Source organism: Aristolochia californica, unplaced genomic scaffold, assembly GCF_029961685.1.
Source record: "Aristolochia californica isolate CCGP_79_NKW_82.1479 unplaced genomic scaffold, dmAriCali1.0.hap1 SCAF_12, whole genome shotgun sequence".
NCBI classification, from domain to species: Eukaryota; Viridiplantae; Streptophyta; class Magnoliopsida; order Piperales; family Aristolochiaceae; genus Aristolochia; species Aristolochia californica.
This window is the reverse complement of record NW_027181793.1, coordinates 18089064-18109993: the sequence shown is the minus strand read 5'-3', so window position 1 is coordinate 18109993 and position 20930 is coordinate 18089064. Positions and strand designations below refer to the sequence as shown.

The window sequence follows — 20930 nt, the reverse complement described above, 5'->3', positions numbered from 1 at the left end:
AGCTTCACTAAAAATACATGGTTAGTGCCAAATATTTATTATCATAAATAGTTTGGTTGAAATAGGCTAGGTCTACACATTTGATATGAGATCCACTAACTCTACACTTTAGTGGGCTTATAATCTTGCTTTTAAATTTATTATATAATCTATTATATTTATTATATTATAAAACTTATAGAACGGTTTTTTATTAATTTATATTTTAAATTATTTTATTTTTTACATTTATTTTATTATAAATTTATAAATCTAGCACATAAGTTTTTTTTTAATATAATACACTATAAAATAGTTGTTACCCATGAAACGTCTTTACAAGAATATCTATTCGTGAAGGCCTGGTTAAAGGGTGAAGCCAGGCTTCTGTGAACAAAAAATCAATTTTTTCGAGTTGGTGACGAATGCCCTAATACTTTTCAGGCGTTTGCACCTTGCAGGCGGAAAGGTTAACTGAAGCTGAAGACGAACATCATTCGCTTGTCAATTTGATTGAAGCAATGACCCGGTAATCCATTTGGCTCTCTGTAGTTTGTATTGTGTATTTTCTTACTGTATCACAGAAATTTGAGGTCTGAGTAACTGAATTTGAACATCATTTCGTCATCTCCATCAGCTTAAGTGGCAACTGTTCATCTCCTCAAACATCAGTTTGTGGTTTTGAGAATTAGGATTGTTGTTTAAAATATCTGCCGCTCGGCGTTGAGGAGTTTGACTTACATCGATGCAGCGCCCTCATCGCTTGGCATTTCTCTACTGAATCGAATCATGCATTATTTTATAAATTTTCTAATTTTCGTGAGCCCTTGAGTTGCATACTTTAGTTCATGCAACAGTTGTACTGCTATAGTTAAAAGCTTTCCTACTTTGGAAGTGAAACAGTCCATCTTGGGTTATATTCCTGGAGAAGTCATCGTCTAGATTTTGGTTCATACATAAATTTTCGGTGTGTGCGGATGACCAAATTACTTTCTCTTAGTGTGAAAGAATAAGCTCGTAAATGATGTGGACATTGATTTCATGTTTCCATCTACGCAGGAGTTTGAGAGCTTTTAAGCGTTGGATGAGATCTCAAGAGATAGATTGTAGTGATACCCTTGCATTCAAGGAAGACGACCAAGGGATATTGGTCCAAGCTGTTTGCGATTTGAAAGAAGGGGATCTGGTGGCCACTATACCCAAGCAAGCTTGCTTGACTATTAAGACCTCTGTTGCCAAAGAACTGATTGAAGAAACTGGTTTAGATGGTTCTTTGGGTCTTTCTCTGGCATTAATGTTTGAGGGAAGCTTGGGTCAGGAGTCTGCCTGGTATGGCTATCTTCAAGTTTTGCCTGACAGAGAGTGTATCCCTCTAGTATGGTCGTTGGAGGAAGTTGACGCACTTCTTATGGGTACTGAGCTTCACAAGGTAGCTAAAGTTGATCCTTTGAATCTTAGCGATTACCTGTCGTTATTTGTTGTACATATTTATTTATTTGTTAATGTTGTTATGGATAACATGTTTCTTTTTATACAAATGGGTGAAACGTGAATGCGAACATTGCACTTTCTATCGGAATATTTTGGTCAAAATTATTGGAGAACTTGGGAATATGACATCATTATTGGGATTTTATGCATTTGGTGGCCAACTGCATATGGTCGGATCCATGTCTTCAATGATCGGAAATATTAAAAAAAATAATCTTTCATAATTTGAGGAAAGTTGTTGCTGAGTGATGCAGCAGCATTTCTCCGTTTTTTGGGTTGAAAGAGTTGGAACAAATTTAGGCCCTTTCAGTTTTTCTTTTTTTTTTTTTTTGAAAATTTTGAAAAACCTCTCTGTTATTTGACATCCTTCTAAATATAATATTTTATAGGGGTTTATTACACTCTCCTCTATTGGACCCCAAAAACTCAGCTCAGTTCACCACCATTCTGTGTAATCTGCTGCTGTGCAGTTTCTCTCGTGCCTGGCTGCCCTTGCATTGAATCTAAGGGTGCCTGATTGGGTACTTCACTTTGTATGAACAGCTAATGAGAAGATCTCCATGTGTGACAAGCTTTACCACGGGCCTGCAAAAAATAATTTTTTCTTGAAGTTTTTGTGGCGAAACTTCAGAGTAAGCACATTGTATTGCACTATCTCTTCAAATCAACATGGAAAGCTATCCTAAAAAAATCATCATCTGTACACGTTTTTCATTCTTCATATCATATTTTATTTGCCAGCACCAAACAGGTCCTAATTGGGTAGACCTAGCTTTTGCATCTGTCTTGTTGCACCTTTGGGAGGAACACTACTCAAGGACCTTTAGTGCCACATAGAGATCAGTTTGACATGCACTTGGATTGTTCCTCTCTCTTCCAAGCAGTCATTGGCACCTACATGCGAACAATATAAACCATGTTCCTCCCTCCCTCTTGGTCTTGATGGAACCATCTACCTTGTCTTCTCTGATGCAGGAAGAGAAATGTTTGACTGCACATCTTACAGTCTGCTAATAGTGTTTTGGACTTCCTTACTAAGGAAGGTGTTTCTCTCTTATTTTATTTTTGTTTTTATTTATTTTTAATTGTAAAAGACTTTCTCCCCCTTCCCTCGAGTCTTGAGGAGTTGACTCTCTCTCCAAAAGTTGTGGTATTCTATATCATTTTTTTTTACAAATGATGTTGATTTTTATTAAGACAAAAGCTCAAAAGAGCAACTTACAAAGGGGGGAAGCCTTCCCAAACAATGAGAGATTGTTGGGAAGTTCTGAATTTTGCCAATTTATCAGCCAAAGAGTTGGCTGATCTAGTAATGAGATTCCAATTACAATGGATAGATGATACAATGTCATCAATACAATCTGTGATAGGCCAGTGGTGCCAAGGTGGGGAGATATCTTTGGAATACCAACTGATGACAATCTTCGAGTCTCCTTCAATGATTAACTTGCCATGGAGACGCCCTTGAAAATTTGGAGGCCGAATAGAAGAGCACTAACTTCAGCAGTATTAGAATCAACAATGCCCATTAGTCCAACATAAGAAATAATAGAGTCTCCATTGTGACCTCTGAAAACACCACCTGCTATAGCCGGCCCAGTATAGCCAATAGTACTACCATCAAAATTGAGTTTGATGCAGTCCCAAGGGGGAGAATCCCAGATGGCCATAATCGGAGTCCTGCAAGGGCCAGTCATATGTGCGATCAAGCTCCAATTTTTCCAAAGGGAAACACTTGATAGAGCGGCAAATTCCTTCCTCGTATGAAGCCAGCTCGAGATAAGGCCAACGACATGTGAAGCCGTGTTGTCTGGGGTGCAAGCTTTAGAGTTAAATCTCTGGTTATTTTGCTCGAGCCAAATGCATGATGGAACATGCGCAAGACAGGCCAAAAGTATTAACTTGCCCAACTGAGGAAGGCGAATCCCTCTAACCATCTCAAAGGTGCCGAAGAGGTCCTGATGTAGCCCCATTGGGAGCCCAATCTTCTTAAAAACTTCATCCATACATGCCAAGAAAATCCACAGTGTAAGAGGACATGCTGGACTGTCTCATTGTACTCACCACAAAGGGGACAAGAAAGATTAGGGGGGTGAAGCCTCTTCTATGAAGGTTGTCAGAAGTAAGGATATGTTCTTTGATAGCCGACCACACGAAAAATTTGATTTTGCTTGGCGTTGATAGTTTTCAAGCCAGATTTGCCTTGTGCTCATGTATACTGTAGTCTTGCTTTTTGATATGAGAGTAAGCAGAAACAACAGTGAATCAGCCATTAATACTGGGCTTCCAAGTCAATATTCTGTATCATTGAAAGACCCTCAAGATTAAATATATATATTTGAAGAAGGATGTATAAACTATACAAACCTAACTAAGTGGACCTTCCTCCACAACAAGGTGTTGGAGTGAAACGCCCAGCTTAGCTTGAGTGTCTGCCAAATGATTGGCAGACTTAGGGATGTGGTTCCAATTACAATTTAAAAGAGAAATTAAATTACATATTTCAAAATACTTATCCCAATGCCGCTAGGGAGGAGAGGTTGACTTTGCACACCAGTCAATGACAATCTTGGAGTCGCCTTAAATAAGGAGGGGGCACATGAGATGGCCTTGGAAGATCTGAAGCCCATTGAGTAATCTGGAGATTTTTGCAATGGTAGAGTCGGAGACTCCCAGTGGAGAAAAGCAGACGACAGTTTTCGTCATGGATTACCCCGCCAAATCCAGCAGGACTTGGAAATATATTACCCCTCAACCTAAGAAAAATTAGACAGACCATGTTCCTCCCTATCTCTCAAACAGATCCCCTCCCCCTTCTTTCCTCAAATCGGTTGGTTAAAATTAAATTTGACAAGAGCTATTTCTGGACCCCCAAGCCTATGGATATCAGTGGGATCATTAGGGATCAAGAAGGAATCATCTACTTGCCTTCTTTGGCCCAGTAAAAAAAATGTGTATTATCAGAACTTGTAATCTGCTAATAAATATGGATTGTCTTGCTAAGGAAGTTGTTTCTTTTCTCTTTCTAACTGTGGAGGACTCTCTCCCTTTTCCTTCTGTGTCTTGAGGCTTCAATTCTTGCTACAAGGGGGTAATATTCTTTATCAATAAAAAAACGTAAGTTTAAAAAAAAATTACACTTACCCCTTAGAAAATTGTGAAATTACATGCATTCCTTCAAACTCAGTAGTTATATACATCTTGTCAATTTTGAAATTTTTTATGTTGACTTTCTTACCCTCATTTTCTATTAGAAGAAGATAAAATACCTTTTTAAAGGACACTATCATATCAGTTAGGGGGAACAATCCACATGAGTTGGAAAAATCCTCCTAGCTTTACATAAATATTTTAGGATGGACCTAAACCCAAATTTGGCATGGTATCAAATGAGGGATTCTATTCAATTGGGTGTAGCTTGTGCCTATTTAATTTGTATCATGTTCAGTTATCACCAATTGTTTGTTTGTTTAGGCTCAGACCTTAGATGGATTGTTAGTAGAATAATCTTATATAGGTTAAGGTCTGAAATAATCTTGTGGACTTTCTAACTTCGATTAGTTCGTATGGAATGGATCTCATTTAGTTCATTTGGAAAGGATTTGGACCCAACTTTTTATGGGAATTAAAGCAAGGTGACCATTTTGTTCGACCTAGTTTATATCCTATTTAGTTTGAATCCCATTATGTTGCCCATTTTGTTTTTTTAATGTTCAGATGTGAGTGGAAGTGCTAGAAGGAATAGTTCCTAGGTTAGTGTTGAGAAAAAAATTGATAATTATTAGTGGAGAAAAGGTCTCTTATCTTCGGCCAGTCATTTTGGGATGGACCTCGACCTAACTTTAGCAATATCTCTTCTGTAATATGTGTGAAATTTGGGTTTAAGGCTTATCCCAAAATGATTAGCCAAGTTAAGAGGCCTTTTAAGTAATAACATAAGATCTTTCTGCTCATTCATTCATGTGGGACTGTTCTTTAACGATATGAATGGAGAGAACATAATTGGAAACCTAACTAACAAGTATTGCATTGATATAGTAAGGCCATCTTTTGAAATATGCACTCTTTTTGTGGGATTTGTTTAGAGTTCCCTTCAATCATTTTTTTTTTTTTTTTGAAAAGGATGAGATTTTATTGTAGCAAACAAGATAAGTGCTCCCTTAACAACAAGAGATTGGAGGGAGGCTCCCTGCTTAACCATCACATCAACAAAGGAATTTGCTGATTTACGAACATGGGACCAGTTAAAATACTAGTTTGAGGGTATTTTGGTCATTTCATACATTACATTTTTCTCTTAAATTACGGCTGTTAGATAGACAATTTCTTATTTATCTATGTTTCAATTTTCATTCAATTTAGACTTGTATTTTAGGAGATATGTAATTATGAGTATCGAGGGGCATATTTGGCCTTTTGTAAAATATCACTTAAACCCTGATTAAAAAGAGGGAGAACATGCTTTTTTGGCACGTTCTCGAAGGCAGCAAAGCTGCTCTTCTCCCAAGTCTCCTATTCTCCTCTTTTCCCTTCTATTTTCTCCCCAAGTCTCATATTTTTCATGGTGTCAGAGCAGTAACACACATCTTGGGCTGATTTCTTTCAATTTTGTGGACCTTCTCTCCATTTTCAGTAATCTTCTTGAAGGATTTTCCTAGATTTCTTGACTGGTAGGGTAAATTTTTTAATTTTTGCCTTTTTTCTACTTGTCTTAACCTCTTGGCTAATGACTAATGTTCTATCTGATTGATTATTGGGATTTAGAGGTGTTTGATGATCCCAATTTGAAGAAATTCTTCAAATTTGCTTGAATTAACCCTAATACTTGCATCATCATTCATATGTCCTACATCATCTTGGTTTCTTGCAATTAGGTCATTCTTTCATTGATTTATGGTTCAATTGCTGACGTTGATCACTGTTGCTTTGAAATTAAATGAATTGGGTATTGAATTGCCCTAATTGACTTCGTTGTGGGACCGATCCACTTGAATGTGGAAGTATAGACATTTGGGGTTGTCGCTCTAGTGTACTGAATTGTGGTGGTTTGTGATATTTAATGCCTGAATCCAGCACATCAGTTGCTATCCAGATGACTACTGACAGCTCAGATGTGAAATTCTCTCAACCTATTTAGATAACTACGATCCAATTGAATAGATCGAATTATGTTAACTGGTCTAGATCAGTTTTGATGTATTTGAGGGTTAGAAGAATGGTCAAATATATAACAGATGATTCCCCTATGCCTATTACTGAAGATTGGGTGGCAAAAGATAACTTAGTAATGACCTGATTAGTCAACAGTATGGAGTCTAGATTTAGTGACCAGATTTTGAGCTACAGTACTGCTAAGGCAATGTGGATTTCCTTGGCTTCCATTTTATCTCAAGAAAATAATTTGTCAATGATCTATGAGTTATATGTGAAATATTTCAATATGAAGCGTGGAGGTAGATCAGTGACGGATTATTTCACTGAGATGAGAGGGGTTTTATAGGAGATCATTACATTTCATCATTTTACTACAAATGTTGAAGACATTTGTAAGAAAGAAAATTATATTTAAGTAGGTCGGTTTTTGGATGGTTTGGAGTTTTGAGTACTATGAGGAAACTCTATAGTCACAGATAAGGATGTCTCTTCATACACTGGATCCTATGAGGAAATTCATTAATTAGTACAACGACAAGGTCTACTGACTACTCCATATACTACTTCTCAGACTACTGAGACTCCTCCTTCCTCAGCGAGTGCCATGATGACTAGTACAAGTATGACTGCATTGAATGTCCCATTCCTCCTCTTGGATGATTGATTTATGAGCCTCTACACACATGTCAGATATACCCTCCTTATTTTAGTCCATTAATCCATCTCATTCATATCATCAAGTTACTTTAGCTAATCGATCCACCTCTCCCATTTAGGGGGAGGGTATAGTACACATTACTCCACAAATGTCCTTAGACTCTGTTTTATTTGTACCAAAGTTTCTAGTTAATCACTTGTCTATGAGTCATATTACTAAATCCTTAAACTGTTCAATAACCTTTTATTGTACTTCCTGTGTTTTCCAAGACATGCAGACGAAGAGGACGATTGGCTCAGGACATGAGAAGGGAGGGATCTACATGTTGGATAATGTATTGGTTTCTCGAGCTATGGCTACCACTATTGTAGATTCTTCTTACTTGTGGCATGAGTTTGGGACATTCATCACTAGTTAAGTTGTGTCAGTTTTTTCCTTCTTTGTCAGCAGATATTTCATTTGATTGCGAGTTCTGTCAGTTGGAAAAATTTCGTTGCTCCAGTTTCCCAGTTAGTTCTAGTCGAAGTACCAAATTGTTTGAATTAGTTCACTCTGATGTATGGGGTCTGTGTTGGATTCCTAGTCCATTTGGTTTTAAGTATTTTGTGTCATTTATTGATGATTTCAATCGAGTAACTTGGGTGCATCTCCTATGGAAGAAGTCCGAAGTATTTGATGTATTCTTCAATTTTTTCAATGAAATAAAGAATCAATTTAGTACTTGTGTTAATGTGCTTCGTACTGACAATGGTTTGGAATATCTTAATCATAAATTTTCAGTGTTTTGTGCTTCTCATGGTATGACCCATCAAACGTCCTGCCCTTATACACCACAACAAAATGAGGTGGTTGAACGTAAAAGCAAACAATTCCTTGAGGTTATAAGGACATTATTACTGCATATGAATGTTCCTAAATCTTTTTGAGGCGATGCAATTTTAGCTTCATGCTACGTAATTATTCATATGCCCTCATCTGTTTTGAGTGGTCAAGTTCTTCTTCATGTTTTAAAGTTGAATTGTAAATTGTTTAATGTGGTTCCTCGTGTTTTTGGATATATTTGTTTTGTTCATATATTTGGAACTTCGGTTGATAAGTTGTCACCTCAGTCTGTCAAATGTGTCTTTCTGGGATATTCTCGTCAACAAAAAGGGTATATGATCCTATTCGACGGAAGACATGTGTCAGCTGATGTATTTTTTTTAACATACTTCATATTTTGCATCCTCTACAAATCTTCTTGTCTCACCTGAGTCTCCTTCAATCATTCTTGTTCCTATTGCAGTTTTGGATGTACCACCTTATCGAGTTCTTCATCACGTCTTTGTGTTTACAGTCGTCATTCTCGTGCTCCTATAGTGCCTCTAGCAGTTACCTCTACAGAGTTTTTTTCTCATGATCCACCAGCTTCCTCATTTGCTTGTAGATCCTATTGTCTTTGATTTGGACTTGCCAGGTACACGATCTTGTATTTCTCATCCAATATCCAAATATGTGTCTCTTGATTTTTTGTCTCCATTCTTCAAGTCCTTTGCTATGTCATTATCTACTTCCTATGTACCTCGTTTAGTGTAGAACACCTTGTGTTCTTCGGAATGGAAACAAGCTATGGATGATGAGATGAGTGCTTTGGTGTCTTGGGGAACTTGGCGTCTCAGGAAACATGGTGTCTATGTGATCCACCTACTGGAACAACTATTGTGGGGTGTTGTTGGGTTTATACTATCAAATATAATGTTGATGGTTCTATTGAATGGTATAAAGCACGGTTGGTGGCAAAGGGGTATACACAGACTTTTGGTATTGATGTCTTTGAGTCATTCTCTCTTGTGGCCTGACTTACTTACATTCTCTACCGGTTTAGCACCTAATAAACCATACTCCTGTAACATATCCAATATATATTTTCTCTGAGAAAGAACAATACCTTGCTTGCTACAAGCGACTTCAATGCCAAGGAAGTACTTGAGAGAGCCCAAATCCTTTATCTGAAAATGTGTGGCCAGATATTGTTTTTCTGTAATACCATCAAGATCATCACCAACTAACACATTGTAATCTACATATACAACCAAAACCACCATACCAGTCTTCTTTTTAAGTAGGAACATAGAATGATCACAATGACTCCTATAAAACCCAAACTGTAGTACCACATCACTAAACTTTTCAAACTAGGCCCATGGATTCTGTTTAAGTCCATAAATAGCCCTCTGCAGCTTACACACCTTTCTTGTCTCCCCCTGAGCAACATACCAAGGAGGTTGCTCCATATATACTTCCTCATGTAGATCACCATATAGAAATCCATTCTTCACATCGAATTGAAAGAGAGGCCAACCCTTATTAACAACCACAAATATTAAGATACGTACGGAAGTAAGTCGGGCTACAGGAGAGAATGTCTCAAAGACATCAACTCCAATTCGAGTTTTGTATCGTTCAATAGAGCCATCAACATTATATTTGATAGTATAAACCCAACGACACCCCACAATAACCGCTTCTGCAAGTGGATCACATAGACGCTATGTTCTCTGAGACACAAACACTCATCTCATCATCCATAGTTGTTTCCATTCTGGAGAGCACAAGACTTCCTGCACTGAACAAGGTATGGGAAGTAGATAATGACATAACAAAGGACTTGAAGGATGGGGACAAAAAGTCAAGAGACATATTTGGATATCGGATGAGAAGTAAAAGATCGTTTACCTTTTCGTAGACTAATAGGTAGGTCCAAATTAGAGACAACAGGATTTACAGGCAATGAGGAAGTTGGTAGATCATGAGAAGAGAGCTCTGTAGAGGTAACTACTGGAGGCACTACAGGAGTATAAGAGCGACGACTGTAAACGCAAAGAGGCAATGAAGAACTCGATGACGCTGGTACATCCAAAACTACAACAGGAACAAGACTGTCTAAAAGAGATTCAGGTGATACAGAAAGCTCTGTAGATGATGAAAAATATGGAGTATGTTCAAAGAAGGTCACATCGGCTGACACATGTTTTTCATCGAATAGGATCATAACATTTGTACCCTTTTTGTTGACGAGAATATCTCAGAAAAACTCATTTGATAGATCAAGGTGACAACTTATTGACCGAAGTTCCCAACATATGAACAAAATAGGTACATCCAAAAATATGAGGAACCACACTAAACAATTTACAATTGGGTTTTAAAACTTGAAGAGGAACTTGACCACTCAAAACAGATGAGGGAATACGATTAACCAAGTAGCACAAAGCTAAAACCGCATCTCCCCAAAAAGATTTAGGAACATTCAAATGCAGTAATAGTGTCCTTGTAACCTTAAGGAGATGCCTATTTTTATGTTCAACCACCCCATTTTGTTGTGGTGTATAAGGGCAAGATGTTTGATGGGTAATACCATGAGAAGCTCAAAATACTAAAAATTTATGGTTAAGATATTCCAAACCATTGTCAATACGAAGTACATACAAACACCAAATTGTTTTTTTATTTTATTGAAAAAATTGAGGAATACATCAAGTACTTCAAACTTCTCTTGTAGGAGATACACCCAAGTGACTCTACTAAAATCATCAATCATGACACAAAATACTTAAACCAAATGGGCTAGGAACCCGACTTGGACCACATACATCAGAGTGCACTAATTCAAACAACTTGGTGTTTTGACTAGAATTAACTGGGAAATTGGAGCGACAATGCTTTCCCGACTGACATGATTCGCAATCAAATGAAATATTAGCTGGTAGAGAAGGAAAAGACTGACACAACATAGCGGGTGAGGGATGTCCCAAGCGCAGATGCCACAAGTAAGAAGAATCTACAGTAGTGAGAGCTACAACTCGAGAATGGATACATCATCTAGCATGTATTGCCCTCCTTTCTCATGTCCTGAACTAATCGTCCTCTTTGTCTGCAAGTGCTGGAAAACACAAGAAGTAGGATAAAAGGTTACTAAACAATTTAAGGATTTAATTATATAATTCACAGACAAGAGATTAACTAGAAACTTTGGTACCAATAAAATAGAATCTAAGGATATTTGTGGAGTACTGTGAACTATACCTTCCCCCTGAATGGGAGGGGTGGATCCATCAGCTAAAGTAACTCGGCGATATGAATGAGATGGACTAATGGACTGAAATAGGGATGGTAGACTTAACATCTGTAGAGGCTCTTGAATCAATAATCCAAGAGGGGGAATGAGACAAATTCAGTGCATTCATACCTATACTAGCCATCGTGGCACTCACTAAGGAAGGAGTAGTCTCGATAGTTTGAGAAGCAGTCAGTTGACCCAGTCACTGTAATAACTGCTGAATTTCCTCATAGGATCCAGTGTGTGAGGTGTCCTTATCTATGACTATAGAGTTGGCCTAAGTAGGTTTACCAAAGTTTTTCCAACATTTCTCAGAAATATGATCAGTCCTACCACAATAAACACATTTCCGATCTCCCCAAACATTTCGGCCACGACCACAGGCTGTGTAAGAGCGACCTCTACCTCTATTATTACCACCATGAAATTGATCATCAAGTTTACCAGTAGAAGATTGAAAGTTAGAGCAGCTACTTTTGAGAGGGTTCCACCTGACTCATTCTTATTTACAACTGCACATTCAGCTCGAAGAACTCTGTTAAAGGCTTGTTCAAGAGTGGTCACATCTTCATTGACCAACAATTGGGCTCTAATCTGGTTTTCTTTCTTACGAATGTCTTCAACATTCGTAGTAAAAGGATGGAATGTACTAATCTCCTATAATACTCCCCTCATCTCCGTGAAATAATCTGTCAGTGATCTACCTCCACTCTTCATATTAAAGAACTTTACATATAACTCATAGATCCTTGACAAATTACTTTCTAAAGACAACATGGAAGCCAGTCCACGTTGCCTTAGCAGTATTGCAACTCAAAATCTGATCACTAAATTTTGATTCCATATTGTTGACCAACCAGGTCATTACTAAATTATCTTCTGCTACCCAATCTTCAGTAACAGGTACTAAGGATCATCATTTATATATTTTGCCATTCTCTTGGCTCTCAAATATATCAAAATTGATTTATACCAGTTTACATAATTCGATACATTCAACCGGATCGTAGTTATCTGTATAGATTGAGAAAAATTTTCATCTAAGCTCTCAGCAATCCTTTGGACTGCAACCCGTGTGTTGGAATCAGCCATTAAATATCACCAAACACCACAATTCAGTACACTAGAGCGTCAATTAACCAAAGGGAAGCACTTTCCCCAAATTTCTATGCTTGCATAGTCAAGTGGACCCCACACCGAATTCAGTTAGGGCAATTCAGCACCCAATTCATTCAATTTAGAACCAATAGTGATCAATTCCAGCAATTGAGACCATAAATTGATGAAATAATGGCCTAATTGCAAGAAACCAGGATGACATAGGCTATATGGATGATGACGCAAGTATTGGGTTGATGACACAGGCAGATTTGAGAAATTTCCTCAAATTGGGATCATCAAACACTTCTAAATCCCAACAATCAATCAAATAGAAGCAGTAATGATTAGCCAATAGGCTAAGATCGGCAGAAAAAGGGAAAAAATGGAAGTTTTACCCTACCTGTCCGGAAATCTGGGAAAAACCTTCAAAGAGATTGCTGAAAATGGGAGAAAATCCACAAAATCAAAAGAAACTTGCCCAAGACTTACAAATCTAGCTCTAATACCATGAAAAATAGGTGATTTGGGGAGAAAATAGAAGAGGAAAAAGATTTCTGGAAGAGGATCAGCTTTACTGCCTTGGAATCCAAGTTAGAAAGGTCTTGCTTGCTTCTTTATAATCAGGGTTTAAGTGAAAATTTACAAAAGGATAAAAATGCCCTTCAATACTCAAAATTACATATCTCCTAAAATACATGTCTAAATTGAATGAAAATTTAACTAGAGATAAATTAAGATATTCTCTATCTAATAGCCATACTATAAGGGAAAATTGTAATATGGAAAATATAGGAAATAACCAAAATACCCCTGAACTTGTATTTTTACAATATGAGTTTTCTTCGGCTGATATATGTGCACATTTTAACAGTTATATATTGGAAGTTTTATTGCTCTAATTCTTAACTGTATCTCATTTCTTGGATGTCTCTCTAGGCAGATAGTAAAAGAGGATAAGGCACTTCTTTATGAGGATTGGAAAGAGTGTATTCTGCCCCTTATCACTTCTGGTTCTTCAAAGCTGGATCCTAGTAGTTTTGGAGTTGAACAGTATTTTGCTGCCAAAAGTCTTGTTACATCTCGAGCCTTTGAGATAGATGACTTTCATGGTTCTGGAATGGTGCCATTAGCAGATCTGTGAGTACTGCATGACATCAGCTGTGGTTTTGTGTCATTGGAAAATCTCTGAGTGGTACATAACCTTAATTTAAGTAATCATCCAGAGATGATAGGAACAAAATAATTAGAAACTCTTCCAACTAATGAGCTTAGAGTTACTTCATTGTCTGTTCAGGTTCAATCACAAGACAGGAGCAGAGAATGTTCATTTCTCAGTGTCTTCCAGTTCTCATTCTGATGTGGAGAATGAAGATGGAAATAATGATGTGCCAGAGAATAATAATCATAAAGCATCAAGTGAAGATGCAATAACTGACAGTTCAGGTAAATTCTGAGGACTGACCTGGTTGTGGACATTAGTAGGGGCCAAAAGTGATTGAGATACTGTTTCTTGTTCAGTTCACATGTTCTCCATCCTACCTTCTTGATTTAGGCTTCAAAGCTTTCTTTTTGTTTAAGTGTAAAAGCTTTGTTGTTTGAAGATGTTACCTATACCATTGTTTGCTGAACATCAATAGGCGATCTTTACAGCCTTCTTGTGCAGTTCTGCATTATGTTCCTTCAAAGCAATTATCCAGTAGTTAGGGGTCGCACATTAATGTATCTAGACAGCACATTCGTAGAGAAGTATAAAATCTGTTCTCTATCTGATATTTAATCCTCTATATCATTCTTTGTCTTCAGATGATGATCAAACTCCTCTTGAAATGATAATTGTAAGAGAAGTGGAAGCAGGTTCTGAGGTCAGTGGTTTGATCAGTTATTTCCAAAAAACGTTATCTGGTTTGCTTTTGTTAATTTAGTTGTTTGCTAATCAATGCCATTGCTGTTTCAGTTGGAAAAGAGATGTTTTTGTTTAATCTCTCACTCAAGTGATTTCATTTTATTGGATCCTCCAAAGGAGAGTATTTCTCCTTGTATTATTGTGGTGATAGTGGCTTTTCCTGCTTTATATTTTTGTACATTCTTCTTCTTAATGCATTTCTTGCTACTCTCACAAAATAAAAAAGAGAGTATCCTCCTCGTCATGCCAAATTAAGGCAACGGAAATTCAATTTTGGCATCTCACAAAAGAGATGTCATCAAGCGGTTGAAATGTATCATTGTGTTAAAGTCTAGGAAAATTTGTGGCTTATATCTTATGTATTCAGTTGGCTTTTTAAAACCTCTTACAATGGCAAGATTTAGAAATAAGAACTGCTGTTTGTGCCCAAATCGCAGACACGGCATTTTATGTCTGCTCTATTTTACAGCTGGAAGGAATTTCTGGAGGGTAAGAGATGAAACCTTCATATTTCCCAGAGTCAGTTGACCTATAACTGAACTCATAGACGAAGTCTTAGGCATTAATCAGATTTAGAAAACACTTCAGAGTCATGTAGATAATAATAATCTCAAATCTTTTTGTTGAAAATTCCTTCAAAATTGACTTCCTAAATGGTAATTATTGTCCTTTGAAAAAAGCAAATTTTTTAAATTGGTTCCTGTTTTGACTTTTAAAAAATAAGTGACTTCTACAAGTCCTAATTCTCCACAGAGCTTTGATGAAGTTGTGTGCTGGTGAATTAGTGAATAAACATATAGAGGATGTTCTTTTGAATGATGTGACAATCAAGGTTTATGTGTTATATCTGTTATATCTTAATCTTCTGCTTTTGCAGTTTTGTTTCTCTTTGAATTAAAAAATCCAACAAGAAGAAATTTTTAAGTGCATCCAAGCCATGGCAGTGTAAAATACAGCTACAGTGAAAAGCACTTAAAAGAAAAATTATAATAATGGGTATAAATTCTGATGTAAAATAAAGGAAGAGGTGAGATCAGGTGAAAAAGGAAAGCAATGTTTGAAACAAAAATATTCAAGGATGATCTTGTACTTTCTCAAAAAAAAGGGATGATCTTGTGTCGGTCTAATAAAGACTGACTTGGTAAAGTGACCGGTCTAGTTCAATCGGGTTAGACTACTAGATCATAGTTGCTAGAGTAATTTCTTGAGAGATTACTATGAGAGAAAGAGGGTGAGGGCAAGAGTAAGTGAGAGGAGGAAGAGAGCGAGAGCAAGGAGGAAGTGTTAGAAAATCTATTGAAGGGCAATTTTGTCATTTTACACTTCCTACAAAGTCCAACACCTGCACTATCCTATTCTATTCTATGTTTAGTTTCATCTCTATTAATATTTCATGTAATTTGAATAACCATGTAAGGAGATATAAGGGTTTTTAAGTGCTTTTAAGTGACTAGGGGCATTTTTATAAATGTTTTTCAAGACTCTATAAAGGCCCTGTAAACTTGACCCCCACATAGAGACATTCCAGAACTCTAATTTCTTTCTCATTTTTCTCTCTCCTTCTCCAAAATCCTAAAGTTCACTCTTTTTCATGGTATCAGAGCTAGTTAAAGTCTTTTAACTCTCTCAGTACCTTTCATCAAAGCTTGCGGCTTCAGAAAAGAGGATTTCACAAAATCTGGCTTGACTGGTTGGTAAAAATCTGTACTTTTTCTTTCCTATCCTGCCATAACCCTAGGGTTGATGGCTTCTACTGTCTGCTGAGTGGTTCTGAACTACTTGCTGGCCTATGGTTGATTGTTGAACAATAAAAATCACTTTTTTGGACTGTGCAAGCCGAACATTGTGTCCTCAGCCCTATTTTGTGTTGCATTGATTTGTGTCGCTAAGTTCTTAATCCTGGAATTATACATTAAAAGAGAGTTCTTTACTTGAATTCTCTCTTTTTTCCTTGTCGAGCGGCCCATTACTGGGCCGAACTGCCTACGTCATCACAGGGTTAGGTTATGTCAGCCTGAAAAAGGTGAAATTACCAAAGGATTACCTGCAACAGCAAGAATTGAGTGTTAGGGTGAGATGGGTCTTCCAATTTCTGGAAAGCCAAATTTTTCCTTGCAAGGTGGGGCCCACAACACCTTTGCACATTGACTTGTGTGCTGTTTTTGAGACCATTTAGGGGTCATAATGGCTGATTCAAGGGAATTTTTTACTCCTTCAAGGGGATCTGTAAGTTCAGAAGGAAGGGATACTATTGTGTTAATTACTGAGAGACTGAATGGCCATAATTACTTAAGCTGGTCACGATCAGTTCTTTTATTTTTGAAGGGTCAGAAAATGACAAAATTCATTAGAGATGACCCTCCTGTTCCATTGAATGAAGATTAGGAAGCTGAAGATAGTTTGGTTTGGATACTTAACGTTCTTGAGTCTGACTTGAGAAATCAGGTTATGAATTTTGGAACTGCTAAGGAAATGTGGAATTCCTTAGAATCTGTTTATGGACAAGAGAGGTTAGTGTATTATGCTAAGGAAATGTGGAATTCCTTAGATTCTTGTCCCGTGTTTTTGAATCATACGCCAAGATGGTTAACCTCAAGAGAGGTCAATGGTCTGTCACTGCATACTACAATGAGCTTGTTGGTATATTATAGGAGATCAGTGTTTTCCATCCCATCACCATGAGTGAAAGGGAAATAAGGAAATAAAATGGACAAGTTCACATAGCTAAGTTCCTGGATAGGTTAAGACCTGAATTTGACTCTATTAGGGCTCAATTATTGGCATCGGAGGATGTTTAGTCATTGTCAATAGTATATAGCCGAGTGTTGCATGCAGAAAAAGTTGTTGTAGCACCAGGAAATGTTGATGTGATCGGCACCCCCAACATCAGCCCTAAACACTCTGGGTTCCTTAGAATCATCTAAGGGCAGAATTGGAAACATTCGAGGAAAGGGTGAAGATGTTCAAGGAAGAGAAAAAGGCAGAGGTGACACTAAGCCAAACAGAAAATGCATTCACTGTGGCCGCACAAACCACTTCTCTGAAAAATGCTAGGAGAAGTTTGGGAGACCTGCTTGGGCCAACTCTCTAGTTCATGAGAGTATTGACTCATCCACTAAATCTCCTATTCAAGTTGTAACAGGTGCCTCTGATGAAATGCAACAACTTACTCAATGCATGGCACAATTAAATGTTGCCCCCTCATCGATATTTTTTACTCAATCTTCCACTCCTATAGCCACATTGGCCAATTCAGGTATGCCAACTTTTCATGTGCGTCCATCCTCCACTTGGGTTCTTGACTCACAGGTGTCCTTTCACATGTTAGGTATGTTTACATTGTTTTCTGATTTGGAGTCCACTTCCATTAAACAAGTCACCTTAGCGGATGGATCTATTTCCCCAGTACAAGGAATGGGTACATTAACTCAATCCACTCTTATGTCACTGCAATTTTGTTTGTCCCTAAATTTTCTCTCAACTTGGTGTCAGAAAGTCAACTCACTAAATCCATGAATTGTTCTATAACTTTTTATCCTTCAAATTGTGTTTCTTAAAGGTCTTATGACGACGAGGATGATTGGTTCGACGTGTGAGAGAGGCAGACTATACTATGTGGAGGACGATTCACAAAACTCTCCACAGGCATTACACATTGTGGTTTCTCCTCTACAGTGGCATCTACAGTTAGGCATCCGTCTCCTTCAAAGTTGATTCAGTTATTTCCTACATTTCCATCAAGTCTATCCTTCCAATGTGACTCGTGTTAGTTGGGCAAGCATCACCGAACATCCTTCCCTCCAAGTCAATCTCGAAGCGGTTGGTCTTTTGATATTGTTCATTTCGATGTTTGGGGCCCTTGTCTGATGCTTAATAGTTTTGGTTTTAAGTATTTTGTGTCTTTTATAGATGATTACAGTTGATGTACTTGTGTGTATCTCCTATAGGAGAAATTTGAAGTATGTGATGTGCTCAAACGTTTTTATAGTGAAATAAAAAATCAGTTCAATACTTCTATTCGTGTACTTGCATCTAATAATGGTCTTGAATTTATGAATAAAAAACTTAACTTCTTTTGTAAAGATCATGACAGTATGAACAAGTCTTCATGTGTTTTTATGCTACAACAGAATGGTGTTGTTGAACGTAAAAACCGCCATCTGTTAGAAGTGTCTTGTACTATGCTTCTTTATATGCATGTACCAAAATCATCCTGGGGCAATGTTGTCCTTATTAATCGAATGTCTTCTTTTGTTATTGATGAAAAAAAATTCCGATCTAGACATTACTACCATCACTCACCTTGTTTTCGATCACCCCTCGAGTTTTCGGATGTGTTTGTTTTGCACATGTATTTGGAGCCTCTAGAGACAAGTTGTCACCTCATGCTGTCAAGTGTATTTTTTTGGGCTACTCACGCACACAAAAAGGATATAAATGCTACTATCCTTCTACTAAGAAAACGTTTATCTCTACTGATGTGACCTTTTTTTACGATACTCCTTTCTTCTCTTTGTCCTTCATTGAGGTCCCCCCACCTATCTCTATGCCTGAAGTTGTTGCCCCAGTTTCTGTGGATGATATCTGAGTCCACTTCTTGATGCTACTACAGAGAAACCAATACAGGTATATCATAGACAGAAAGCTAATCAAGATGAACTTGTTCCTTCTCTCCCGTTAAACCAAGAACCCCCATGTCGACGGATCCTGAGGTAAGTAACTTACACCTACCCATTGCTCTTCAGAAAGGTGTTAGAAAAGGTACACGTTATCCACTGTCTCACTTTGTATCATTTGAGTCTTTTTTTTACCGATACAAACAATTTGCCTTGTCCCTATTCTCCCGTATTGTTCCTTCATCTAAGCAAGATTCTCTTTCCTCTCCCTGGTGAAAAAAAGCTATGGATGTTGAGCTGGAGGCACTATTGGATAGGGGCACTTGGTAGCTATGTGATCTACCCGCTGGTGCCACGGTTGTGGGTTGTAGATGGGTATACATAGTGAAGTATAAACTAGACGGTTCTATTGAAAGGTACAAAGCTAGGTTGATTGCCAAAGGCTATAGCTAAACATCTGAGATTGATGTCTTCGACACTTTTTCTCCTATGGCACGGCTATCTTCAGTTCGGATTTTAACGTCTGTTGTGTTAGCCAGGAGTGGCCATTGTATCAATTTGATATTAAAAATGTTTTTCTGTATGGTGATCTGGCTGAGGAGGTATATATGGAGCAACCTCCTGAGTATGTTGTTGAGGGGGAGAATGATAAGGTATGCCGACTGAAGAAAGCTATATATGGTTTTAAACAAAGCCCCCGGGTATGGTTTGAGAAGTTTACTCAAGTGGCCATGTCAATTGGTTTTGTCAGGAGCCATTGTGACCATTCACTGTTTTTTATGAAGAGGTCATCTAGCATTGTTGTGATATTGGTATATGTGGACGACATCATTTTATCTGGCAATGATGCCCAAGGCATTGAGAGGACAAAAGCCCATCTAGCACAACACTTTCAGAAAAACCTCAACTCTCTAAAATACTTTCTCAGAATTGAAGTAGCTCGAAACAAGGCAGGTTTGGTACCGACTCAAAGGAAATATGCCACTGACATGTTACATGAGTACTATTGGGTGCAAAGCTGATGGAGACTCCTATAGAGGTTGGACACGACCTTCATGATAAACTCCGAGACAAGACAATGTATCGTCGGTTGGTTGGAAAACTCATATATGCTATTGTCACTAGTTTTAACATATCCTTTGTTGTGAGTGTTGTTAGTTAGTTCATTGAGTGTCCTCACAAGATTTATCTTGAAATTGCCCAACGAATCTTGAGATATCTGAAGGGGGCATCTAGAAAGGGACTATTCTTTAAACCTCACAATCACACGAAGATAAAGGCCCTCTCAGATGCTGACTATGTTAGATGCGAACTTGACCGAAAATCTACTATTGGATACTGCATCTTCTTGAGAGATAATTTGGTTAGCTAGAAAGAAACAAAACAAAATATTGTTGCTTGTTCCGGTTTTGAAGTTGCGTATAGAGCCATGGCTCAGACAGTCAGAGAACTAATGTGGTTAAGGTCTGTGGTCAGAGAATTGAAACTACAACAAGAAGGGCCGATGACTATGTACTGTGATAATCAAGCTGCTATATTCATTGCAGGAAACCCCGTGTTTCATAAACGGACGAAACACATTGAAGTTGATTGTCACTTCATTCGAGATGCTATGATGAAAAATGAAGCCATCACCCCCTACGTACGGTTTGGCGATCAGATTGGAGACATGTTGACTAAAGCACTAGGCAAACGTGAATTTAGTGTGTTTTGTGGCAAACTGGGCCTTATGGATATAGGTGCTCCAACTTGAGGGGGAGTGTTAGAAAATCTATCGAAGGGCAATTTTGTCATTTTATACTTCCTACAAAGTCCTGTTGCTACTCTATCTTATTATGTGTTTAGTTTTGTCTCTGGTTCAAGTTTCATGTAATTTAATATGTAAGGACCGCTTCTATCAGCCGGCGCATCGACATGATCAAGAGACAT

The 20930-nt window shown here is 37.7% G+C and overlaps 1 protein-coding gene across 1 annotated transcript in view; it reads left to right on the top strand.

Annotated features, from left to right (window-relative positions):
- The first annotated feature begins 405 nt into the window (after window positions 1-405).
- The window catches only part of LOC137946116 (uncharacterized), a 30035-nt gene continuing 9510 nt past the window's right edge, over window positions 406-20930 (top strand). Inside the window, exons 1-5 of the mRNA XM_068792305.1 lie at window positions 406-508; window positions 1039-1408; window positions 13423-13619; window positions 13777-13925; window positions 14286-14344. Of these exons, the coding sequence (XP_068648406.1) occupies window positions 501-508; window positions 1039-1408; window positions 13423-13619; window positions 13777-13925; window positions 14286-14344 (783 nt within the window). The 5' untranslated portion in view covers window positions 406-500. The remainder of the gene's footprint in view (window positions 509-1038; window positions 1409-13422; window positions 13620-13776; window positions 13926-14285; window positions 14345-20930) is intronic.